The sequence below is a fragment of the Cheilinus undulatus genome, linkage group 19 (genome assembly GCF_018320785.1).
Source record: "Cheilinus undulatus linkage group 19, ASM1832078v1, whole genome shotgun sequence".
Lineage (NCBI taxonomy): Eukaryota > Metazoa > Chordata > Actinopteri > Labriformes > Labridae > Cheilinus > Cheilinus undulatus.
In genome coordinates, this window is record NC_054883.1 from 31081349 (window position 1) to 31108090 (window position 26742).

Here is a 26742-nt window from a genome sequence, read left to right on the forward strand (position 1 = left end):
ATGTTTTGTAAAATCACAGACATTAATAAGCACAATAAATAAATAAAAATTTAAGCCTATAAGAGTATTTACCTGACCCTGCATGTCCAGCATACCTCAGCAGACATTTTCCAGTCTCTATACTCCATAAAAGAGCTGAATGATCTGTGAAGCAGAGGTGCACAAAGCAAAGGTTAACAAAATCTAAAAATGCAGACTGTTAAATATTAAGATCATAACTGTTTAAAGAGTCTGCATCGAGTGGCCATAAGAAGCCACAGTAGTAATCACTCCCTCACCCATAAACAGGTGTATCATGAGGATGTAGCTGCAATCAGTGTCTCTAAAAGATGTAGGTACGGTTACCAGTCTACTCTAACATGTCATCTCTAAGCTTAAACCTCTTTATCACTTCTTCAGTTGTAGTGAGACTTTAAGTGAAGACAGAAGTCTCAGCCATGATTAGTGTATTTAAAACAACTGGCTGCTCTGGAGGAACATATAAATATTCAACTAAGTGGGCTACCTGCAGAGGCAGTCCCAAGGACGACCGGCTGAGTTCGGGTGACACTGAGGTCCCAGATCCCATCTCGATGACCCACGTACTCTTTGAGCAGCTGACACAGAGCACGGGAGCCTGTGGTGGCTTTAAAACTGGAAACAATCTGGGTAGGGAGGGAGGAGAGGAAGATGTGATGAAGGAAAAAAAATAAACAAAGCAAGGAAGGCTTAATTCTGGGGCATTCCCAAAGTCTGACCAGATGTTGTTTAACTTAGAGGAGATGAAATTAAACTACAAATAATTGCACCAACACAAAAAGTTATAAGAAGTGATACAGAACCCCCATGCTGCTGATAGTATGCTTTACTCATAAATCCTTTACCTAAATTGTCACACGGTCACATGAAATTAAATATCATCTTGATTTACAGGACTGGACCACTGTGACTACTTTTAATATTCATACTTGCACATTAAGTCAAATATTTTAAGCTTCAGTTCTTAAAAGTTAAGAAAATTTTTGTTAATGTGCCCTCTGGGGATCAAAAAAAAGTCTTATCTTATGTAATCTTCATATAATCCATCAGTGGGCATTTTAAGGAAAGAAGGACCCTTCAGAAAAGATCCCCGTTAAACATACAAGTCAATGCACTATTTGCCATCGTTAAAGCCTGTGTCCCAGCTTTTGATTGTTGCCTTAAAAGGACAAAAAAGCGAACAAATGGACCTAGAGTTAAGTCTTTTTTATGCCTCCTCTTATTATAGAGACATCTTTGCAAATAACAGCTAAAACCATACTGTTATTTTTGAAAAACCTTAATCAAGTTTTAAAAAAAACAAGTTGAACATTTCATACAAGTTGAGATGTGCCATCAAATATAACTCATTTCTTATTTTACTTTAATTGTACAAACACAGTGCTATGTACAATTTACATGCAGTTTCAAATCTAACCAGTGGGTGGAGATTTTATATATGTAGAAAAAAGTGAGGGCTGATATGAGACCAATGTTTTGAGAGTTGGAGTTTATGCATTTTATAATTTAGTAGTCAAACATATTAGAATCTTTTATGTGATGGACCGATACTGTGTTATTAAACTCTTAATAGACACATCTCTGTGTTCAAATAAATAGCACACTGGCAATAGTTAAATCAAATCTGACAAAATTAGGTTTGTTGAAAACCAGTCACTGCAAGTGTGTCTCCTGTTGTCGTATCAGAGGATGATTCTGCAGCTGCCAAAGGCTGTTAGCTTCATGTTGCATCAAGCTGAATTTATGTCTCAGGAGTACTGCTGATCACGTGCCGATGATTCGAGTGGTGCACATCTAAAAATATCTGCTGCTCTTGTTACACACGTCCTTCAGTCCCTGCAGGCCTCCAGATGAACTATAAAAGGTTTAACTGTAGTTTCAGATGTCACATAAAGATCAGAACTTCAACGTGCATGCTGCTGCAGGCTGACAGCCCACCACATAGTAAACTCACATCATTGCTAATTATAAGATGCAGCAGCAAAGCATCTGTTCAGACAGCATTCATGTCTGCTATAATTCTATTCATGTTACAGTACGACAGTCTTATTGTTTTAAACACAATGAGCAGCCAGCAACAGGAAACACAGCCCAGTCGAGTCAGGTTTAACTGAGGACAAACTGGAGTTAGTACACATCATTAGTCTAGCTTTTCTGGACAAAATTAGTCTTTGGTCATGTTTTTTAGAAAGCTGGTTGGTTATTATAAAGCAGCTAATTCTGTCAGGAGGTTAATCCAACAGTCTGCACTTGATCCTCGTTCTTAAATGTTTCCCACTCCTCATTGAGCTCAGACTTTGGCTGCTTTCTGATTTGACCTTTGCTTTGAGTAAGAACCAAGTTAGAAAAAAGATCTTTCTGACATTAATTAATATTCTTTTATTTTTTCAATAAACAGTATTCCAGAGATAGTAGGATATACATCTTCATGCATATGCACAACTGGGAAATCCTTTTTGAAAAATCAGAGAATCATAAAACTGTGATCATATATTTTTTACTTTACTTGTGGGAGCTTAGAGACACTACTGTAAAGCACCGCTGTTACTGCACTGATTTTAGACCAAGGCCCTGTTTGGTATAAATTACTTGTCGGTAGAAGTTCCATTAATCAATTACAGTAGCTGGCAGCCACAAAACAAATGGTTACATTGTAAACCAGGTTCTCTGGGTGGAGAGACTATCTCTCCACATTACATATTTCACATGTACAGGGACTGACCCCACTAGGGGCAGTGGACATGGATACTCTTTAAGACACACCACCTATGGTGGCCATAGCCAACCGTGGTTTTATAAGCCACATGCATGGGTGGCCTCTTTGAATAAAGTCCCTGTAGTTATAAAAAAATAAAAAATAAATCTTTATTTTAGGTTTGTTGTTTGACAGGCCACCATGCTGTGGATCACAAGGCCAAATTTAAGTCATGAGAAACATCTCTAAGTTTATAAAATTAAGCATTCTGATCACAGCCTGGCTCTGTGCCAGGGCAGAGTGACAGAAATTGACAGATAAATTTACTGTTGTCTGGAACAAGTCTCTTTACTATGATACTTTTAATGATCCATAGGCTACCGTGGCTGATAAATTTGGCAAATCTAACTAACCATGAACAAAAAGACAGTATGTTATTGGCTATTAACTTTCAAGACGGATGTGTCATCAGCTAACAACAGACTGTATTGAGAAGAACTACTAGGTGATTTTTTTACTGTTGCAGCCATGGGGGGGGGGCAATTCCCCATCAAGACTGGTGATGTCATGGGATCCTAAATTTGCTCTGCCCAAATTAAACCAAGTCAGGAAAGAGCTGAACAACTTTTTGACGGTCTAAATAGATCTCAGTGTTTTCACATGTTTACAGCAACCTTCTTCAATATATCTCGATGTCTCTAAAAGTACAGTCATACAGGGACTTTAACTATGATTGGACCACATTTCTGAGCAACACCTGAGCCAGAAAGAGATAGTCCCTCCACTCAGAGAACCTGGGTTACAATGCAACCAAGCGTCTTCTATCAAGACTATCTCTCTAACCTACATATTTCATATTTGATACGTTCGAGGACTCTGTAAGACACACTGCAAGGAAACCTAGCAAACATGTCTGCTCCCATGGCAGTTCAAAAAGCCAGAATGAATTTGAATGAGACATCACTGCCACCATTATTATCACCTATGTGCTCAGATGAAGGAACTACAATGCTGTGAAAAAGTATCTGCCCCCTTTCTGATTTTTTTTGTTTGCACACGTATTTATCACACTTAAATGTTTTGGATCATCAAACCAATTTTAATATCTCACAAAGACAACCCAAGTAAATCCAAAATGCACTTTCTAAATGATGATTTTATTTATTAAGGGAAAAATCCAAACCTGTTCATTTAGCAATATATAGACATATAAACATATAAATAAACACTCTATTTAAAAAAACACTTTATAATGTATATATTGTTTAAAAACTTTTCTTTTATTTATAAATATTTGTTTTTGCAATTGTGTTTTTTCTTTGTTAGAGTTCTGATCTTTGTTTTTTACGTTGCTGCTCTAAGTTCCTTTAGTTTTTGAACCGACAAGGCTCCTATCAGCTATGATGTTTGTTTTACATGAAACTATAACTTAAGAATTTTATATAAATTCTTCCTCTAAAGCAGCCATTCACCGAAAATAACTTCAGTTTTTACAGATTTAGGAGCAGAATTGAGATGAGGAGTCAAGGTCAGACTTTAACGTTAAAAACAGACTCTCCCATGACGCTTAAGTGACAAGCAGAGCATTCAGGAAGTTACCCATGAATCTCCTCCCCATAACTCCCATGTGGCCACACTGAAGTTGCGAGGTCCACCTATTTTTCCATGGAGAGTGTACAAACGCTACGTCAACAAGAAATTAAAGAGGGAAAAGTCAATTTAACATCTTTACCTGTTTATATCCATGGTGTAGATTAAATTTGTTAAGCCATTCTTGGAATATCAAGACCACATAAACTAAGGGTCCTTATTACCCTAAGCCTGAACCCCGATTAATCACAGAGATAACATCTCTCTTGTTCTTTTCAGAGCTGTCCAGAGGAGCAGGATCCAGGTATACACGTACCTTGCTGGTGGAGGCCTTGTAGGTCGTCTTCAGCTTCTGTGACAGCTGACTGGTGCTGTGGCTCGCTGTGTGACAGACACACAAAGAACAATGTTTGAAATCCGCCACCCAGTAACAAACTGGTTTCACTGCTGCACTAATGGCCCATTAAAGTGTCAACTTTTTAAACTGCAGCGCGACAACACAAAGCCCTGAGTGTTTCCAGGTATTAGCTGTCACTTTTGTCCATTAATGGCTTTAGAAAACCAGTGCAGAGGAGTTAACAGTGGAGTCAGCAGGGATGGAGGTATGTAATTAATGTCCAAGTGGGTGTTGAATAAAACAAGATTAACAGCTAAAAAGGATGGAAATGTATCCCTACAAATTTTCTCCTTCAAGTTTGTTGTTGCTGCACTGTGACCTCAACTTGGATTATTTGAAATGTTACAAAGGTAGTCAAAATTTTGGATACTTTAATATTTTAGGATAACACATGTTTTAAAACAACACGAACTCCATTGATTTAATGATAGGCAGCAAGGAATAGCAGCAAACCTTTGAAAAAGCTACTTCTATTTCATAAGACAGATTCTTGGGGAAGAAATGCATCCTTGAAAAAAATGCAGGCAAACTCTAGTGTGATTCAAAACAATTCTGATCTGAGTTTTGAGCGGTATCATTGATTTGGAAGTTGGGTCGACTTTCAGCCTGATTGTGCACTATTTGTTGTGATGTGAAAAGGGGGACATAACTGATATCAGCCTGATCAGGTGCTCCCGACCTGTCTGATAAATTTCTGACATGGTTGATGTTCTGGTTTTACGAATGCACACGCTCACAGTGAGAGCAGAGCTGCTAGCAGATTCCCCAACTTCAGGGCTGTTTTTCCTTAAAAATGTCCCAGAAGCACTACAACAGCAGACATGCGTGTTTGATGTACCTTCCCCTGCCAACATGAAAACAGGCCAGCTGTATGAGCTGCTCTCGAATGATACTAACACCCCTCCCTCTTTATTCCACACTACCATGCTGAGTTTCCATTAACCGGTATTTGCCGGTCATCGGCTGGTTTCAAGGGCGTATGTATGCAAGATGATGCAAATGAAGTCAAACCAAGCTCATCTCTGAGGGAGCTCAGCACTGCTGGAGACTATGCAGGGAAAGTCTGACCAGAACATTCTCAGAAAGCAGAATTTTAATCTCAGTGAGGTTTCCTGGTTAACCAAAGGCTTAATATAATCAGCAGTATGGAAGGATTTTGAGTTAGTCATTGCTTTGGCCGCTATTTTTAATTTTAGTCTTAGTTTTTAGATGAAATGCCTTTAGTTTTAGTCATATTTTAGTCATTTCTACCCTTTTTAGTTTTAGTCTAGTTTTAGTTGACGAAAACTTAAAAACATTTTAGTCTAGTTTTTAGTTTTGAATTATATTTTCATTTTCAAAGCCACACAATCAATCCATTTAAAATTTGCTACAAAAATACCGAAAGTTTTGAAGAACTCCTCGAGACTGCTAAGGAAACAGTGTACCTTTAGTTTTCAGAGCTCCCTTTGTCGGGTCTCCTCCCTCGATCGTTTGCCCATCTCCAGTTAGACGCTCGTTCAAAGAGTCGATTTCCCTGCGTACTGTAATGTTAGTAAAGACACAGAGCATCAGCTGTCAAACACAGGTAGTCAATCAACAGATCAATAAGGAAAGGAATGTGTTCTTTAACAGTCACTCACATTCAAGGTTTTCAATGTAGAGATTTTCAAACTCGCGCTCAATCTGTCCAAAAAGGTCGAGGAGGTTGCTGCGTAAGGCGAGAGGCAGCTTGGAGTCCTGGAGAGACACAAAAAAACAGTATGCATTAATATAGATGATAATAACTGACATGTAGGTCTATTTACTCCTAAGAATCACCCATACACCTGAGTACAATTTTATTTATCTTCATCAGTCTCTTCTCCAACTAGTGACTTGTATTGTGTTATTAAACAGGCTGATACAGTGTTTTATGACCGATAAAAGCAAACCAGACAGTCAAGACTAAGATTTATTATTTCTTTATTGTGATTTTAATGCCTGTTATTGCTGCCACCTGGTTGGTGTCAGATGACAAGATTTACAGCAGGCTGCAGAAATATATCTTGTTTACATTATGCACCGCAAAGATTCACAATGATTTGAGAAAGGTGAAATATGTGTCCAGCCATGGAAAAACCAGGAACAAGTCTTCCCTGGGGTATTCTGAGTTATTTACAGATTCTGAAAGTGGTTTCAAGCTTTGCAATGATACCTAAAACAAAAGTGCAGAGCCAGGTGTGGGGTGAAAATGAAAGCTGGCCATTTGCAAGACTTAGCATAATCCCCCCACAGTGTTTATCAAAAGGAGCTCTGGGAACCCTCTTTGAGGAGGTTTCAGGGGATTTCCAGAAAGACAAAGGGATGTAGGTCCCGCTGGAATTTTTCTCAGAACCCAAGTTCAAATACAAAGTTTACAGTTTTAAAATCCTCCACACTGTTATTTGAAGCATGAAGTGACTTCTGTGTCATTTCAATTGGCATATTTTGCGCAAAAGTTAAAATCACAAACTTTTCAGAAAGAAGTTTTCCTTTTTTATAGGACTTATGCCAGGCCAACTTCTGGCTGGTTTCCTTGTGACTGCTCACATGTTTCTATAGAAAAAACACATACTGGACACCATCAACATATACAAGATGAACTATTGTCCATGGAGGCACAAAATACACAAAATTTAAATTCATTACATAAGATATAAATATTGCCATTTTATATTTTCATTTATTTACATAGAATGGTTTTATTAATTAATTTATTCCGTTTTTGTTTAGATTAACTAAGTATATGTTCAAGCTTTTGATAAACATCGCCCCTTAAAATGAACTTTTATCATGCCTTTTTATTGTATTACACATGCATTACTTCAGTTCCAGTTTTTGATAAACCTATCTTTATTTGGAAAGTACACACAATGTACTTCCACTTGATCCCAGAGTTACTAGAATAAATGAAATCTAGAAGAAAGATAATTATGGAAATTGTTAACTGTATTAAACCTATAAAGAGTCATGAGCTCTTGTGTTTTGTAAATTGTGTTACACTATTGATCAATCTGAAACTATGACGATAAACTAGAGTTGTCACAATACCAGAGAGTTAAACTTAGATTATCATTATAAAAATTAAATCATATTGATGCCTGTTTCAGTATCAATGCAACACAATTAGAATTCCTAGACACCAAATGTTTGAAACTTTTCTTTTCTTTCTTAAAATATCAAACTTTAGTAGGGAAACTCCAGACAGTTTTTACTCTGATTTTATTCTCCTGTTTCTTTGTGATGTGGCAGTTTACATGAAATAAAACAATGTGGGTCGCAAATAGTTGTCCGTGAAAAATTGGTGGTTAAAAAGTCCAGAAGTCCTTAGTGCAGTGGTTCGCAATTGGTGGGTCGGGACCCAAAACTGGGTTGCAAAGCTCATTTTAATGGGTCGCGAATGTATGTCAGGAAAAAAAAAAAAGACAAAAACTCTATCTACAGAAGGTCTAAATGGACATACAGTGATTTTATACATGTAATTTTTTGTTTTTCCTATGATAACAAGTGAAATTATGTTTTTCAAGATTTCTACCTATTTATCTCCCTTTTGTTAGCAAACAAAGCTGGTTTATCCAAGGTAACGACAAAATTCTTAGAGAAATTACCAAACTTCAAGATATCTTCGGAAAATTGAGTAAAATAAGATGTATGCATGTAAATCCTTCTGCGATGATGTACTTTTCTAACGTGTTTGATTTGTCCTGTCTCTTTGTTTAATACGTTTTTCTATTTAGGGTCCAGACATCAACATTTTTTTGGAGTGTTCTTTTGTTTTCATGGTGTAATGGTAGCCAGGAATACTGATTAACCAGTGACTACTGATTAATTAACATTCATGAAATAAGTTAAGATGTTCAATGTCGTATTTACTGGTGTGGATCTAATAGTTAAAGTCCCCAAAAGTCACATGAGCTCCAGGCCAACATCTTTGTACCAAAATGTCGGTCGTGTATTACTACAATGTACAGTGCCTAACAAATTTATTAGACCACCACCTGAAGTAAGGTTTATGCCACCGCTGCCTTAAATTAACAGCATTGGTAATTACCAAAATCATTTTTCATGTTTCTGCAATGGTTAATGCACCAATATGTAGAAGCTCTTTAACCCAAAAGATATTTTTAATGCTAAAATATAATTACTGTCGTTATCCATGAATTTTCAAATTCACTGATTTACATAAAACTGAAAAAATAGTAAAGCACATTAATATTTCTTGATTAATATGTCAAATTATAGTTATTTACTTGCATTCCTGAACAGAAAAATGAGTTTTAGTGGTTGAATGTTATGCTTGATTAATTTCTGACTTCTCAGAGAAGCCCAGTGAGCTGGCTCAAATTTGGGTATAAAAGGTGAATTCAGTTTGAAATCCCTCATTCCTGTTCAAAATGGTAAAACGTGGAGAGCTCACTGAAGATGAAAGAGTCCGCATAAAAGCACTTCACGATGCTGGATGGTCTCTGAGACAAATATGACAGGTGGTCTAATAAATTTGTTAAGCACTGTACACCTTACTTACTTCTGTTGCAGCTATTGCTTGCTCAAATATGTATGAAGATTTAAAGTTTTATTGTCTTTCAGTTTTTGTGCATTTCCATACTTATCAATCAATAAAATAACAGATTGTGTCGTTTGGCATATTGGTTCTCAACTGGTGTAGCGTCAGAAACCACTGGAACCACCAGAAAATGCTGCAGTTTGGACCTAAGATGGAACCAAATATGATAGGACAGAGAGACCTGAGAAAACAAACATATTTATAAAGAGCATCATTACAGAGGCCCTTGGATGAACATGCATTCATACATTTTATTTGACTCAGTTTTCCATTATAATATCTACATTTTGATTGTTTATAGAGATCTCAGGAAATTAGCATGTTATCACAGAAAAATCAGGTCTGTTTTCTCAAGATAACAAGATAATCTTTTATGAGCTTAAGAAAATGGCTGAAATGTACTGTCATCATGACAAAACAGAGTAAAATAAAAATCCATGGATGTATGTCCACTAAGGGCTTCCCTATAAATCATAGATTTTGCCATTTTTTTACAAGCATATATGGGCAACCCACTGAAAACAGCTCTGCGACCAGCTTTTGGATCCCAAGCCACCAGTTGAGAACCACTGGTTTTAAAAAAAAAAAGTGCTATCAAAAGTAGTTTTAACTATTTCAAAGTAAGATACATTTATTTTCTTTTCAGTGTTAGATTTTTAATTAGAAATGGTAAAAATGGCAACATAAGGCCTTACTTGACTTGTTAGAACATATTAATTTGCTCTACATCTTGAGCTTCATCACACTGCCAGGTTCTTATCAGTAAACACAGATAAACCTCAGGATCTGTGTTGAAATTAAGCACTAGTCACCACATTTTATTCACTACAGATCCTTTCTTGTTTTCTCCTTTCTGCTATAATGTAATATGTGAAATGAGATGGCTAAAAACTCTGAACCTCAAAGCCTCTATAATTGTCTTGGAATAATAAACTCAGACACTTAGAAAAAGGCTGTATATTTTAAAACTGCTGCGGACAGATACAGTATTGAAGTTTTATGATGACTAGCAACAGTCTGGTTTTATCTGCAGTCAAACACAAGCTGTATGTTACCCGTTTCAATGAACCACTTACTTTGTAAAACTCAGCATCAGAGCTAAATCACACAAAAACTATATCAATGACAAACTCATCATCTCTGACTTACCTCCATGCTGGCCGCCTAGAATCACCCAGAAACTATCTGACCACCAGTTTACACCACATGACCATTCAGAGATGTAAAAATCCACCCTGAAAACAAAGGGTTTAACAGGCTGCGTTTGACAGCTCGCCTTGAGAGCTGCTGCTAGCTCCTGGAGCCACCTGAAACACCAGGAAACCAAACACTCAACTGTCACTCTTCCTTCTGGCACACGTTCAAAACCAACAGTTTGTCACAGTGACGTTCACCGCCTGACCATTCTGTCAACACACTCTGTAAATGAGCACACAACAGGCGGCCCTTATGAATTCAAAGCTGCTTAGATGTGGCACTAAAACCTGCCGCGTACTCCGACTAATAATGACAGCATTGAGCAGCAGAGGAAAAAGCAGTGTGTGTGTTAAATAGGTGGGTTTATAAAGCTGTGTGCGTGTTATATATGTGGGCTTATAAGGCTGTCTGTGTGTGCCACAGGGGGCAAAGGGGTAGCATAAACAAAGCAAGTATGTTTGGCAAAAGACAAAAAGGTCTGGTGAAAAGACTCATCAGACCTGGACAAGCACACATATTAAAACTTGATGAGACAACAGGCTGCTGCAAGCTGAGCTCTGGTTAGAGGCCGATAACTCAAGGGCAGAGAAAGTAAAGGCTTTAATGATGTCCATGGTCAAAAGAAGGGCTGGGAAATGCTGGAAAAATCAGGTATCACAATATTTAAGACTAAACATTAGGATTCAAGACTCTTTCAGTGTGACTCTTGGCAGTAATAAGGTTTTCAAAATGTTTGATACTTTAGTAATTTTCTATACTAAACTTTTAAAGAAAATAATTTCTGATATTATAATGAAAGATAGTATTGAAAGTGCCAAAGCCTTAAAAACAAGATCTATAGAAAGAGGCTTGAGAGAGCAGTAAAACTTGAAGGTAAACTCCTCTCTTCATTGCACAAAAACCATAAACTACAACGTATAAGACACACTTTTAATACCTATTTTACACATAGCACACATAGCAACTAGAGGTGCATCAATTGTGAAATTTAAGGGTGATGCTGATACCCATGGTTAAAATAACAATTTTGCCAATACCGATACTTCTTTTGGTATAAAACTTCAGTATGTCAACATTTTCTGTCACATTTGACTGTAAAAAAAAAAAAAAGATACAAATTTGTTCTACAGGCAACTTCCTCTGCCATGTAAAATATTTTTTTGATTCAGCAGCTAGATATGCCAGCATAAAATTGTCTGGACACACAAATACTGAAAACTGACTTATTGTTTAAGCCACATAATTTGGTCGATGGCCATTTTTTGTTAACAGGGCCTATATCGGTTTATACTGATGTTAAACCGGTGCATCTGGCTGGTAAGGGTGCAGAATTTAACCATTGCAAGTCACATTAAGCAGTTTGTTTCCCACACTTATGCAGTAGGTTTTAATGGTAAGACTTAAATGTAAACCTTTATTTTTTCTCTGTATATTTCCATTGCCCTTATTTGCAATTTTTTGCCCCCCCCCCCCCCTTTTTTCTTTTTTTACATTTTTGTCACTTTTAATCAATTTCTGCTGCTTTTAGCCCTTTTTGCCACTTCTTTTAATCGCTTTTTGCCCATTTTTGCCACTTTTATCTCGTTTTTCCCCTTTTTAATCAGTTTTGGCCACTTTTTTCCTGCCCCCCCCCCTCCTTTTTTGCCACTTTGCACCCATTTAAGCTGCATTTTGCCATTTAATGCCATTTGAGTAACACTGCGGTAGAGTAAACAAATTCTTATGGAGAGTTAGTTTAGTTGAGAAGACTCCTGACTGAAAGACAACGAGGAACAGGCAGAGGAGGGCAGCACGACTCCTGTTGAGTCTGCAGGCTGAGAGCTCAACTACCATGTGGCTAGACGCGCAAACTCCACACTGAACATGGTGAACTTTGATGAACACAATGGAAATTGTCACACATGGAGACTGTTTAAACCTTTTTTCCCTTTAGAAGACTTCAAAAAATAGACTGTGGCTTACTTCCTGGGGTGACTTGTATTTCAGATGTTTTTTGCTATGGCTAAGCAGCCAGAGTTATCAAAACAAAATATGGAAAGGATCTGGAGGTGCAAAATGTGAAAACTTCTACCCAATAATTCAGTATGAAACATAATATATCTTTCTTTCAATTTTGTTTAAACCAGGAAGATTCACTGAGAGAATGCCATTATTTTCTATGATATCGAGAGTAGGGGTGTGCAAGGTTGGGCAGCTAAATGATCAAATTCGATAACCGGGATAGTTGCTACCAGAATTAGTAGACAGTTGAACAATTTATTGATCATATGTTATTTATATATCCAGGCCCACAATTCCTGCTCAAAGGCTCTGTTTAAACTGCTACCAATCAATAGTAGCTTGTGTAGCTCCAGTTAAAAGCTACTACTCTACTTCCATTAATGCTCTATGAGCTGTACAGTATGCTTACAAGCATAGAGAATAGTGTTGATTATGACTCATAGGAGCAGTGTAGGTTGGCAGTATTGGATCTAGAAAACTGAGATAAAGCTGTGTGTCAGCTTTGTCGTATTACACTCATGTTTTACCCCTTTACTAAAGCACCGTATAAACACACTCAGCTCAGGTATGTGGACATTAACCAGCAAGTGCTAGCAATATGAAGACTGGCCACACTTAGCTGGCCCATTTCACTTTGTTGATCTGCAGATGCCGATATCCCATGTAAAATAAATTGTGCTAATTGTTGACCGTTTTCTGATCATTTTATTAATTATATACTAGTTGATAGGGTGGGACTTAATTTTGCATTTAACTGGATTTGGCATAAGTCCCCTAGGAACATCCTGAGTCTAGAGTCTAGAGTGAAAAAGAAATGATAGAAATACAAAGAATAGCAAAGATACTGCAAAGACAAAGCTATTCGTAACACAGTTGCATAAAAACATTGGCAACATTTCAGTGCAAGAACACTGCCAACATACGTGTGCTATTTTTGATGATCAAAAGCTAGAAATTACTCAATGTTCAGTGTGTTGTACCTCTATTTATTTCTTGGCTTGCTATCAAAACAGGAATCAGTATTATTTGACTTTATAATTAGGTTCAAAATGTGTGTACTGTGACAGCTCTATGCAGAAATTCAACAATGGCATATTCTGAAAAGGCTTTTAGGTTTTTTTACTTTAATACTTTGATACCAGCCCAAAAACACTTCCCCAACAATTTCCAACATAATATTCGGTATCAATAAAAACAAATGATCAAATATTTCGTGCTGAAAGTTTGTTACAGTGCTGAAACAGATATTGATATAATTTGACTTTTGTTGATATCATATCAAAGTTTAAACTAAGGGTGGGCGCTGGTTTAGCGTAGCTGATAGAGTGTGCACCCATATGCTAAGACAACCCACCAGTCATAGGATTAATTCCCAGTCTCTGGGTATGTTTGGTGCATGTCTTCCCCAGTCTCTGTCCCCATATTTCCTGTCTCTCTTCGGCTGTCCTATCCAATAAAAACAAAAAGCCCAAAAAATAATCCTAAAATAAAAACAGTAAAATACTGATATTGTGACAGCCCTTTCATCCAAACTGCACACTCTTTGTTCAGCACTTTTATAAATATCTCTCCACAGCCAACTCCCAGCTAACAAGTTAACAGCCAGGATGTTCTTGATCAAATATAACAGCTTTTATCACCAAGCACTGAAGATAGTTTACCGCAGCAGCTTTGCATCAGGAAACACCATCTCATTTATAAAGGCTTACTGTCCTTCGTTTCAGCAGAGAAAAATCAATTGCTGCTCTGTTTTGACATATGAAGTAAGTTAATCACTAACTTGATGGCACCAGAGAGCTTGAAAAGACACAGTGGATTCCTTTGCTGTAGCTAAAAGGAATCGGTTGCTAATATGCATGAACAAGTTTAGAAGAAGAGCCAAACCTACATTAAAGTAAGAGGCCTACATGGCTCTGTAAGAAGTATCTGTTTGAGTGTGTTTATTTTTTTCGGTTTGTGCTAGAATGAAAACTTTGCTAAAGAGCATGCAGGTTAGAAAACAATGCCTGGAGTGATTTTAGAAATGTTTTCATTGCATAGTGCTGTCAACCAGAGGGTGACTTAATAATTTACTACTCTCAGAGCTCTCAAGACATGTAGACAGCAAATCACAGCTGAGCAGGCTATGATCCAAACTAGGTTTTATGAGTTTAATAAATACATTCTTATTATTCATTTTTGATATTTTATGGGCGTCAGTGTGTGTGCAGGAGTCATCAGTCAAGTTGGGACATAAAGAAATACTTTTAGGGACAAGGAGACATCACTGTCTCTGCTCTGCTATGTATTTGTCAGTAAGAGAACCTAGCATTACTGTGTACATCTTAAGAAGCTTAAGAGACCAAATAGACTTTATTTGCTGGCTGGAGAAACAGTTAGCAGGGCAGAAGCCATGACAGTGAGTGGATCAGAGACAGATCAGGCATAAATCAGCTGTTCTTCTGCAGTAATCAAACTAAATCTTGAATCTTCCCTCTGTGCATACGTGTTGCTGTGTTTTTAAGTTTTAAACATTTCAAGAGCTTTAAAATGTAACTGCTGTAAAACTGCTGAAAAAGATGTCTTTCTTGATAACACTGCTCAGTTTGTTTCTGATGGCACTCACTGTCTTTGATTGTGCAATGCAGCATGCTTTCTCTCTCTCTCCATCTCACTCTGCTTGTGAGGACTTTGGGTTGAACCTGTGACTGTATGTCCGCTTTTTGTCTTCAGAAACGTTGCCATTTTTGATACCTTCAAAAGTAAAAGTCACGTATTTTGTATCATTTTTATATCAAAAAATGTTCCCGGATTTTTCAACCTAATAGTCACAATACAAGATCCAGATACTTCATCATCATTTGGTGAAAATCAGATGATCTTTATACCACTGCAACCAAAATAGATGTTAGATCTTGGGCTATTTATTTCAATTACTAAAGAAATCAGGCCTCCTGCACATTGTCCAAAATGCAGAGAAAACATATTTCTCTTTCTCTCTCATCAGCTTATGGTAAAAATTGTGTTTGCCTTTTGACAACATCTTTACTAAAAATACCAGAGACTGAATGTTTATGAAAATATGGTATCAAAAGTGCAGGGGGTGCAGAATTAACATGTCAGCATTTTAATGCATTCAAGCAAGAAAACAATTAACATTAACATTCTGTTCATTTGACAATGTTTCATCTCTTTAACAAGAACAAATCTGTGTAAAAATCCTGCATCAATTAGACTCCATTCAGAAGATATAAAATGCATGACCCAAAGGTTGTTTGATACTTCAATGCTTTTCAAAACCATGTGTTATTGGAACATACTCTTTGGTAAGGAAGGGGCTTAGATTACACATGAACCCATCAAAATTGTGAGTAAACTCAGCCTTTTTTGCTAAATCAACAGAAGAAATTTTTAAAAAAGGTGACTCTGCAATCTTTTTTGCTGTTGAAAAGGGTATTGATAATATTTAATTTCTAATTGTATGTTATCAAAGTCTAAAACTGTTGTATGGTGACAACCCTAGATGAAACCAATCCTCTAGGTATTTAAACAAATATCAACTTTTCCTCTCAAGAGAAACCACAAGCAGAAGAACACAATGTAGCATGGAGTTTTGGATGTCGCAACACCAGGAATAAAATAAAAGCAATGTAGCCAAACCGGCTGGTACTGTACTCAGTCACTGTCCTGACAAACAACAGTTTTACTACAATACAACAGCATGACAATCAAAATGTGAAACAGTATTCTCTAACTTTTAAACTGATTATGACTACATGGTTTAGTGTCGTCTTAATGGCATCTCTACCAAAATGTTTATCAGTCTGAGTGCACAGGTGTGTGTGTGTTCAAGAGAGTGAAAGCACGTGTCTGAGTGTATCTCACCTGTCCCTCCAGCATGTCTCCTCTCGTGATGCCTGGCGTCCTCTCCTCTGTGCTGTTAGTGCGCCGGATAGACAAACTGTGAGCTTTGCGTTTCTGCTTTGGGTGGCGGACAGCAGAAGCAGAGCCACTGCTGCTTCCTCCCTCAACAGGCATCCCTCCTACCTGTTAGGTGGCCCTGCCCCCTGCTCACCTCTTACCTGAGAAGCAGGTAAACAAACGCCAGGCTCCCTGGATGGATTAGGTTATCACCAACTGCCTGCAGGTGACAAAAAAAAAAAAGGAAGTGAAGTTCAGGTTTACAGTCTCAAGGTGAAGGGTTGGCTTCCCTGTAGGGATCCAGACCAATTAATATTAGGGTTGTCATGATAACAGACAAATCAAACATACTAATATCTTTTAAACACAAACTTTGCCAGTGTATAAGAAATATAGACAATGTTCTCTTCCCCCTCTTTCTAACAGCAGCTTTTGTTTAAAAATATGACTGTAGATCTGTATTTTTTTTGTTTTTGTTTTGTTTTTTAATCATGAAACTGCAAAAAAATGTGATTAAACCCAGTATCCTGACACATATCATATTGTAAGCTAAGCGTATAAATCCTGACATTCCACAACACTCATATAGAGAAAAATAATGAAGGTAATTATGGATAAAAACTCCTCACTATAAATAAGCATTGTTGAGAAAAATCCATGTGATCCAAAGTCTCAACTGCCAGCAGTTAATATGTGACATTTATCAATCTATGTGCTTTAATAAACCAATGTTTGACCACAGCACTACATTCACAGCAATTAAGTTTGCAATAAATGTTTTTCAGAGCTGGACAAACCTGAATATCAAACTGATTTAGAAAAATAATCCAGTTTAATTTGAAATAAATTTTCTGAGTCTGACACTTGTTGGTGTAGGAACTCCCTAAAACTGCTGTGCAGTAACAGCTTAGTCCATAAGAGGTTGAAGCAATTATATTTAAAATAATAGTTAATGAGCATGTCTTAGTAAAATATAGGTCACAAAAAAACAACTATTAGCAGTTGTTAAAGCCTGACAAAACACGTTTTTGTGCTATTTTAAACCACACGGTGTTTTAAATGGAGTTCAGACTCAAGGTCTTAGAACTGGTGGGCAGATTTGCAGGGTCGTGCTGTCGTTACAAAGGCATGCGACTGTTGTTAATAAAATGACCAACAGGACAGGGAATACATGTCGTTTATTCCCATGTTAAAAACTAAAACTTGCATATTGAGACCCGTCAGAACTCATCTAAATTGCTTAAAGTTATTCACTTCTGTGACTGGTAAACGGACACAGTAAATTCCTTCTCCAAGATAAATAATCAGTGTAGCTACCATGCGACCTTGTGACACATTATGGTTATATTTTTGACATAAATAAGAAAAGGACACTCACCGCTGTCACTAGCTCACTGATATCAGCAGTGTTGCCGTTTGACGTGTGACCATGTTAACTGGAGACGTCAAGTCGAATCCGACCGGGCTGTCGTACTTACGACAAAGGACGGAAAAAATCCTAAAATCTGTCTTTATTCATATATTTAATAGTTAAGTCAGAAATATTCAACGAATAATATTTTTAAGGAAACTGTTAACAAAGAAGCAATTACAGGTAAAATTCACGTCTAAATTATCTTCTGTAACTACGACAACCACATATGCATTCGGGTGAAAGTCACCAGTTAACACGGTCACTACTTAAACCGGAACACTGAAAACAAGCTAGCTCAAGGTAGCTACCGTGCATCACCTTCATTCTGGGTTCTAGCGTTCATATATGAAATGGAACAGCAGTATTGATGAGCTTAAACGTTCATGAGTCGATCTTAAATTGGGTAAGCATTCAAACTTTAAAATATCAACATGCTGTCGAGTAATAAATGGACCTTCATCTTTCTCCTCAGTTTGACAGGTATGAGGATTTCAAGCCAAATGTGGACACATCACGAATTTTATTGGTGACGTATTTCTGTTTGCAATTTTTAAGCCAATGAGCAATCACGTCGATGTGAGGGCATCCAATGAGAAGCCGTGATCTCAGACGGAGGAAGTGAAGGCTAGGTTGTTCGATCAGTGTACACACAGCTGAAAATAGTCGCCGTAGAGAAACTCAAAATGTGTTAAAATGCGTGTTTAATCAATCGGAAGCAGAAGACTACTTATGTGAGTAATTTAATATGTTATCGGGTTCTCTATAGGTGGTAAATATGAAGCAGACAGTGCATACTTATGTGCAGTAGTCAGAGGCCTGGGTGGTGCGGGTTGAGCTGTGGTCTGATGGCGTGTTGACAATCCGGGTTTAGTGGAAATCACGGAACGGATCCCACTGGAACGGGTCAATAAATTTGCGGTTGGTGCTGATAGGTTGAGTGCATTTTAAACATTCGAACATGATAAGTTACCTCATTGAAAAAGCATGTGACGTTTACATATATAGCATAACTAAAAACAATGAACTATGTTGAAATTTAGATATTTTATGAGTGTAGGCCAAGTGTTAGCCAAGCAAACAAATGTCATTTGTATTTCTGCAAGTTTTACCCCCTGAGTTACTCCATGTTTAAATTTTGATTGTATATTTTTTACTTTTAAGATATTCTTGGGTATAATAAAAGTGATTTTTGCATTTTTTGGATTAAACGATGTATTAAAGGACAAAGTGAATTAAAATAGTGAGATAAGAGAAGGCTGTATCATTGCAAAACACATAAATTCTAATAAACAGATGGTAAAACAGATTAAAGCAAGTTTATAAATATGACATAGGCGTATAGAAATGGAAATTGATTTTAAACACGTGCAAATGGTATAATGGAATAATGGAGTGGAATATTTTAGAGGGACATCAAATCATCAGATAAAGCTTACAACACAAAGATGTCAAGAGTACAATCAGATGGTGATTGATTGGTATTAAACACCTAATAAATTATTCATTGCAGTTCTGTGACATGGTGTGTGATGTACTTAAAGTTTGCCTGTCTATAGTAAATGGAGTAGGACATTTTAAAATAAAACTCTTTTACATATTGTAAGAATTCCAAATACTTGATACTTTGCATTACCATTATATTTTAAACAACACAGTCTCTGTTATTTTAATTGCGGGTTGGTATCTAAAATACAGGAGCTCTAATATATTATATTGGATCTGTCATTGGATTGTTATTGGTGTGATATAAAACTATAAAGTTCTGGTACAAAGATCAAATATTTTAGATACTACAGCTGTTCTGGGATGTGACGTGGAACCATTCTTTCACTGTGTGCTACTGTGTATTGCAAAAGTGGAAAATGTACTAGAGTTTACAGTTCCAGTAATTTGAGCACAAAAAGTTTATAAATCATACATTCTCTGTTAATTTAATTATTGATAGTATCAAAATGTGCTCAAGTGTAAAAAACACACACAAAAGCTTATCAGACTAAGGTTATAATAGTTTGGAATTTTTCATTAGTTTTTATTTTTATTTTATTTTGTTTCACTTTCTGTGTTTGATTTCAGTTTAGTCTTAATTCGTTTTTACTGCTGGTTTGTTAGTTGAGTTTAGTTTTTATGTTGCAAAAATGCTTCATTTAAGTTCAGTTTTTATTAGTTTAAGTGTTAGTTTTAGGTTGTTTTTTTTATTCATGTCAGGGCTGAGTGAACATCATTCATTTAAAAAAAAAATTCAGACAGGCTACTCTTCTTCTATCATTTTATTTATTAAAGATAGTTTGAATACAACCCCAGACATAAAACTAATGCTGTGTGAAGTGTAAACCAACCATTTCAGGCAATTTCACACTCTCCAGACTTGGGTTTAGGTGCCAGTCAGTATGGTTGTGTCAAAAACTAAAACTTTGGGTATTTTGTCTCCATTTTTATTTTATCATAGTTAGTTTTGTAAGCACAGTTTACACCTTTGGTTAGTTTTCTTTTTTTTTTTTTTTTTTGTAAAACTTAGTTTTTATTTAGTTTCAGTTAACTAAAATGATTTTTGAATTGTAGTTTTAGTTATTTAGTTTTAGTTTACTATAATAACCTTGCAGCAGACAGATGTGCATGAGAGGAGCCAATCCATTGAAAATCATTTAAATTAACCTTAATCACACAATACATTGAAAAATTTACATTTTTAATATTACAAGCAATAAATCGTGTCTAGGTTGCTTTGGCTTAAAAAACTATTTATATTTCCTGATTTTCACTGGAATCATATTAGAGTTTACAAATCTGGTAGCATGTAAACTCTACTGTTATACTTAGTTACAAATATATAGCCTAATCAAAAAAACTGAATGTTAATTTTAAATGCATATGTTCTGGTGTAATTGATAATACAGTGATGTGTAAGATTAATTAAAGTCAGAATTTGTAGGTATTCATGTTTATCCTGATCCCCTCTTTGGTCCAGTAGGTTTTATCAGCAGCGTTTCTTCCGCTCCTGCTAGCTGAATCCAGTCCGGTTTTCCCGCCCTCCTTAGCGTCAGTCCCGTGATTGGTGCTCTCTTTCTGTCAGACCATGGTGCGGGCTGTGTGGGCGGTGCTACGGACGGTGTCCTGTCAGGCAGCGGCTGTGCTGAAATCAAACGCACCTGGTTTGGTCAGAGGAAGTGTTGCCGTTCCGAGGCTCAGAGCTGTTTCCGGACCTATAAGCGCGTGCCGCAGAGCTACTCACAGGTAAGACAGACCTCTGTGAATGTGTGAGGTTGACCTGGGATTATCCTGCTCACTGTAAGCCGAGTAATCATGTCTGCGAACTGCCGTCTCTGGTATCAGGATACACGCTGCTGTTTAAAAAGGAACTAAACCGTGCAAGACAGTAGAGCCCATAAAGAAAAACAAACATGCAAGATTTCGAGATGAAAGTAATAATTTCACCATAATAGGGTCATATATTTAAAACAGATGCGGCGTTAACGGTGGAGTTATGAGCTTTAAGTCGTAATTTAACAAGATGAAAGATGTACATTTACGAGAATAACTCATAAATTTAAAGGATGGCACAAATTACCTCAAACGTTTGCTGTAAATAATGTGCACATGGTATTTTGGTATGGTATGTTTTACCTAATTCCCATTTGCTGCAAAGACACAAAAGCATAAACTTACTAATAAATGATGCCAAGGATGATGATTTTAGTCCATCAGTCAGAATGACAATAACTTGCACACATGAAATGGAAAATCAGATTGAATGTCTTGATGAGAGGAATTTGGAAATTGCCCATTAAAATGTCTGCCTTATTAAATGCTTTTTAAAAAAGGGTGAATTCCTCTTGCTTAAACCAGCTTTTACCAAACAGTCAATCTAACTTTATTCTCTGTAAAACAGCAGTATGTAACTTCCATCCCTAATGAGCAGTTTCAAAGTCAGTCGAACTGAACTAACATGAACTAAACACCTTCGTTGCTGTTCTGTGTTTTGCAGTGAGGTGAGACCCCTTCAGTGTGCCATCAGAATGCCTGAGATCACCACAGACCACCTGGACGAGAAGCAAGTGAAGCTTCTGGCTGAGATGTGTATCCTCATTGACGAGAACGACTGCAAGATCGGAGCAGACACCAAGAAGAACTGCCACCTGAACTCCAACATTGACAAAGGTACCTGTCAGACATGTCACACTGCACTCCTGTCCTTTGACTAGTACATTTTTATTGAATAGTTTATTTGTTTGATCAGGTTTATTACACAGAGCTTTCAGCGTCTTCATTTTCAACAGTGAAGAGAAGTTGCTCCTACAACAGAGGTCTGATGCCAAAATCACTTTTCCAGGTCAGTGACAAATCCTTTAAAGGATTTTCTAAAACTATTTAACCTTGGTTAACTTCAATTCCTTATTTTGGTAAATAATAGCTGTATAGCTAGACTGTCACTATTGCTCCAGAATATTGCTTCAGCATACAGCCCTAAATCAGATGGTAATGTCTGCTATTTTTTCCATCATCATTAATATCCTCATCTATGTAGCCTACAGATCCGGGTTATTAGCTGATAACTGAGGCTGTCTCACATTCTTGTAATCTGATCGATAATCCACCACACAACCCTTTGATTTTATTCTGATGTTGTTCCGCAAAATAGGAACAATAAACAAACTATTCCCTTAATGAGGCCATAATTCTGTCAGATTATATCATTCTGTATAAAGTTAACTGTATAAATGTATTTATTATCTCTTCATTAAAGGTTTTTATTTTAAGCAGATTAGTGCTGTGAGAATAAAAAAAACAGTCAGGAACTATGCAGAGGTGCTTTCGGCTGATGCCGTGCCTCCAAACCAATCACATTACGCCTTTGGTCAAAGGACTTCCGCCGAGGATAGACTGCAGTTCTTCAGTCTGAGCTCCTCCAGGAGCCTCCTCTCTCCTCCGTCCTCTCCTCCTCCAGGTGCATTTAAGGAATTGGAAGCTCCTTCATCATAGCGGAGGAGAACGATTTCCCGGTCAGTCGAGGAGAGAGGAGGGGAGGATGGATAAAGATTTGTAACGAGAAGCACCCAAAGACTAAAGTTGTGTTTAATGGCACTACTGAGCTTTAGCTGTAGCTTGACTTAACCCTGAGAATCTTGAAAGCAAAAAGGTGTGTAAATTTATTTGTCTATTTTGTTGTGTGGCATTGGTGTTTGCATTTTGGTCTTCATTCAATACTTTTCATTCCTCAAAATAGCAAAAAGAAAAAACAAAGCAAGACAGTAGTAGAGCAGTAAGTCCCTGGTGTCTTAGTTTAATAGACAAATTATGACAGTGTACTCTGGCGTGTTTGTAGAGTTATGTAACAACTGTTTTAGATCATCATCATCTTCAACAACAAAATAAAATAATCATCTTCCTCTTTAACAAAAAGGTCTAACTGTATCCGTTCTGCACTGTTGTCAGAACTGTAAGATATCAATCTGAGACTGTAGGTGACAAAAACAGCTTTAAGTTGCAGACATTACACCCTGTGTCCCCTGAAATAATCTACTGGAGTAATTATGAAACCTTTTGTACCAATTAGTCATTTCAACAAAAAAATATGTGGAACATTTTACTAAACCCACTCTCCTCTTTATACACTGTCTTCATTGTGTGATTTGTAACCTCTTGTTGTTCTCAGGCTGTTTCACAAACACATGCTGCAGTCACCCGTTACACACAGACAGTGAGCTTGAGGAGAAGGAGGCTATAGGAGTGAGAAGAGCCGCTCAGAGGAGGCTGGAGGCAGAGCTGGGGATCCCCATGGCACAGGTACATCCTTAGTGTGAGTGTTGAAGTCCTGTATGTAATTGAAGAGGATTATCGAGGATCCTGAACATGTCTGATCTCCTCTTACTTCCTGTTGCTCTCAGGTGACACCAGATGAGATGACGTACCTGACAAGGATTCACTACAAGGCTCAGTCGGATGGCGTGTGGGGAGAACATGAGATTGATTACATCCTCTTTATGCAGAAGGTAACACCATCCTCTTTGATTAGGTACATGCTGTATATCTGGCTACTGTTGTTTCTGTGTTTTATCATAGAACTGAATGAAGGAGAAAAATTCACCTCTTTTGAAAAACGTAACCCCATAAGTCATCAAACCATTAACTATACATTAAGGCATTAACTTTTAGAACGGTTAACCCGTTAACTCTGTTCACATTTTGTTTAATTTGTCTGCAGGAGGTGGAGTTGAATCCAGACCCTAATGAGATCAAGAGTCACTGCTATGTGAGCAAAGAGGAGCTAAAGGAGATGCTGGAGAAGGCGAAGCGTAACGAGCTGCAGATCACGCCCTGGTTCAGCCTCATCGCAGAGACCTTCCTCTTCACCTGGTGGGACAACTTGCACAACCTGAAGCAGTTCATGGATCACAACAAGATCCACCGCATGTAAACAAACGGCAAAGAGCAATCAGGTTTAACTCTGTCACTTCACACACTCTGAGCTGCTGCAGACCCTCTGAGAGACCCTCTGTCCCCATGGTAAATGTCGGATTCTTACACTACAAGGAGCAGAGTGAGGAGGCGTGGCTAACAGGAGGATTGTAGCTCTCAGGTTCATTCATGTCCATGCAGGATGATGAAAGTAGACACTGTTAGTCTCCATGTTTGTAGAAAACACTCATCATAAGTGATGAGCTATTGCTGGATTTGCAGACTGAACTAACTGTAGGTAGAAATTATTTAAAGTTTCATAAAGAAAACAGAATATTTTTATAGAAAAACTTCTAGTGCCTGAGTTCAGAGGGGTTAACTACAAAGCAAGTATGATACAACCAGGATTTATTTATGCAGACAAAATCTAAAACCCAGGTTAGAAGAAAATCAGAATCAGATTTATTGTAAAGTAATTCAGATTTCCAAGGACTTTGTCTCTAAGTTTTGTTTTGAAAAGAGTGAACAAAAAGTGAAAACTACTGCAAAAAACAAGAGGACAACTTGAAAGAATTCTACGGGTTAAATAAGTTGTTCAGTATTTAACTGTATTTGGGTATGAAATTGCCATATGATGACAGGTACCTGATAACACCTTATTTCAAATCCACAAATTATTCTCTCTGCTGAGAATGCTTATCACTCAAGCAGACTTGAGGGAGAAATTTAAAAAATTGGAGGATTACAGCTACATAAAATCTGAAACTGTGGGAAAAAACCTCAGTGAGAGAAGGGAGCTGTGCAGAGGAAGTTACACAAGTTAAAAGGGAGCGAGCTTCATGATAGTGATGTTTCAGGCCTTAGGCTCAACCAAGCTGGCTTATGTTTTAGTTACACTTCATAGTTCACTCCCCTGATGTCTGAAAAACAGAATACTGTGGAATATAAGTATCTGATCCAGGAAATCTCTGACTGCAGTGTTTACATCTCTAATTCTCAAACCAGTGCCCATGGTTCAAGTGCATTGTGGGATTGAGGTTATCATACTGAAGCACATCTTTTATTAAGAAATGAGAAAGAAGAATGAAAGTATGTAAGAAATCAGCTACTCTAAAGTTGTTTTTCATCAAAAGTTGGTTTTTGACAATTCAGTACAAAATGTTAAAGATTATCCCAGCACGAGGCTGGAGCTGAATGTGAGGACTTTTGAGGTCAAAGAAACATTTTCACAATGTTTATAATTTACATGTTTAATACTTTGCTCTTTAATTTCTGCAGAGACAAAAAGTACATGTTTTGAACCAATTTAATGACTTTGTCCCCACAAAATAATTCTCCATAAAGCATCATTATCAAACTTTTAATTTAAGATTACCAGTGAGGATCTGTCAGTTTGTTTGGAAAAAGTCTGTCAGACTTCCTATTTGGATCATCGGTAACCCAGATTTGGTCATCTTTAGAAAGGGGAAAGTAAGAAAAATGACCTGCAAATGAAAGTTTATTGAAAAAAAAAAAAAGATTTCCAAATCCAGATTAATTTGATCCTGATTAAACATTTGGAAAAATGCAGCCCTGGTTCGTATCATGATCTTGTGTTTGAGGGTATGGAGAAGCATGATTCTTTTGTTCCTATATCATATCCAAAAACAACACCTAAATCAACACCCCAGATTTTAATGAGTTTGAATCTCACTCAGATGTCTGAAAGTACTGAGTACCATCATGATCAGTGTCACTCTGTAGATTGTAAACAATGTTATCAGTGGATTTAAGCTGTATCTTTGTACACTTTTACACAATAAATTGTTTGCACATATTGACTGTAGATGTCTGATTTGAAATTGAAAAGATTCAGCATGAATGATGTGATATGTTTTCTTTTTTAAATATTTACATACAGTTGAGTGAAATATGATAAAGAAATAATCATGAATGGATGAAAACCATAGTGATGGAAAACATTAATGATACTGATGTAAATTGCACTCAGGGGAGAATAGCGGCATGAGACCTACCAAATACCTGTTTTCTGTGCTAATTAAAGATGGCAATAACCATAATATTAAAGAGCACATTTCATAGCCAAGTGCTTCACCAACAGCTGAGAAATTTACAAAATTCAATTCAATTCAATGAAATAGGAAAAACATGGAATAAATGCAACTGAAGTAGAGCTGGGCAATCAATCAAAAAATAATCAAAACCGTCATGTAGAGCCTCTAACCGACGTAAACCTGCCATGTCAATTATTTCAGTCATTTCCCCTCTCTCTCTATTAATGTACCAGCCCCTTAAAAACAAACTACTGGCTTTGCAGTCACGTGAGAGGAAGCCAGGTGTCGCAGGGCACGTATCCTGCTGGAAACTAAGGCTGGGCATTAATCACAAATGAGATTAAATCACAATATGGCTTGCTGCAATTTTAAAATCGCAGAAGGTGCAATATTTCTTTAACCTGAAATTTGTGTCAAAATACCAGTTTAAAAGTGTGTTTTTGTTTTTGTTTGTTTTTTTTTTTTGCAGCAAAGACATTATGCATTACATATGCAATCATTTTAGTGGCATATTTTTCG

The 26742-nt window shown here is 37.1% G+C and overlaps 2 protein-coding genes across 10 annotated transcripts in view; one reads left to right on the forward strand and one right to left on the reverse strand.

Moving 5' to 3' along the window:
• The window catches only part of LOC121526987 (WD repeat-containing protein 37-like), a 39695-nt gene extending 19950 nt beyond the window's left edge, over positions 1-19745 (reverse strand). Inside the window, exons 1-8 of one of the 5 annotated variants that reach the window (XM_041813603.1) lie at positions 18572-19745; positions 16327-16582; positions 6323-6419; positions 6128-6223; positions 4620-4684; positions 4313-4396; positions 506-644; positions 73-144 (exon numbers count right to left, since the gene is read on the reverse strand). In XM_041813603.1, the coding sequence (XP_041669537.1) occupies positions 73-144; positions 506-644; positions 4313-4396; positions 4620-4684; positions 6128-6223; positions 6323-6419; positions 16327-16479 (706 nt within the window). In that variant the 5' untranslated portion in view covers positions 16480-16582; positions 18572-19745. The other 4 variants (XM_041813605.1, XM_041813606.1, XM_041813604.1 and 1 more) reach the window with 4 other exon arrangements.
• Positions 18374-25985, forward strand: idi1 (isopentenyl-diphosphate delta isomerase 1). Of its 5 annotated transcripts, none has more exons than XM_041813610.1 (7): positions 18374-18507; positions 20745-21007; positions 21759-21931; positions 22011-22103; positions 23427-23557; positions 23659-23763; positions 23976-25985. In XM_041813610.1, exons 2-7 carry the CDS (start codon positions 20850-20852, stop codon positions 24186-24188), a joined length of 873 nt encoding a protein of 290 aa, XP_041669544.1. In that variant the 5' UTR covers positions 18374-18507; positions 20745-20849; the 3' UTR covers positions 24189-25985. The 5 variants fall into 5 exon arrangements, with proteins under 5 accessions (XP_041669544.1, XP_041669545.1, XP_041669543.1 ...); XM_041813611.1 differs by having other exon boundaries at positions 18375-18507; positions 20847-21007; XM_041813609.1 differs by having other exon boundaries at positions 18387-18507; positions 20742-21007.
• Positions 25986-26742: the final 757 nt, after the last annotated feature.

Coding starts and splice junctions, on each gene's coding strand:
- idi1 (XM_041813610.1), top strand. CDS start 20,850: ATGGTGCGGGCTGTGTGGGCGGTGCTACGGACGGTGTCCTGTCAGGCA. Junction 23,558..23,658: donor TGGGGATCCCCATGGCACAG/GTACATCCTTAG, acceptor TGTTGCTCTCAG/GTGACACCAGATGAGATGAC. Junction 23,764..23,975: donor ACATCCTCTTTATGCAGAAG/GTAACACCATCC, acceptor ATTTGTCTGCAG/GAGGTGGAGTTGAATCCAGA.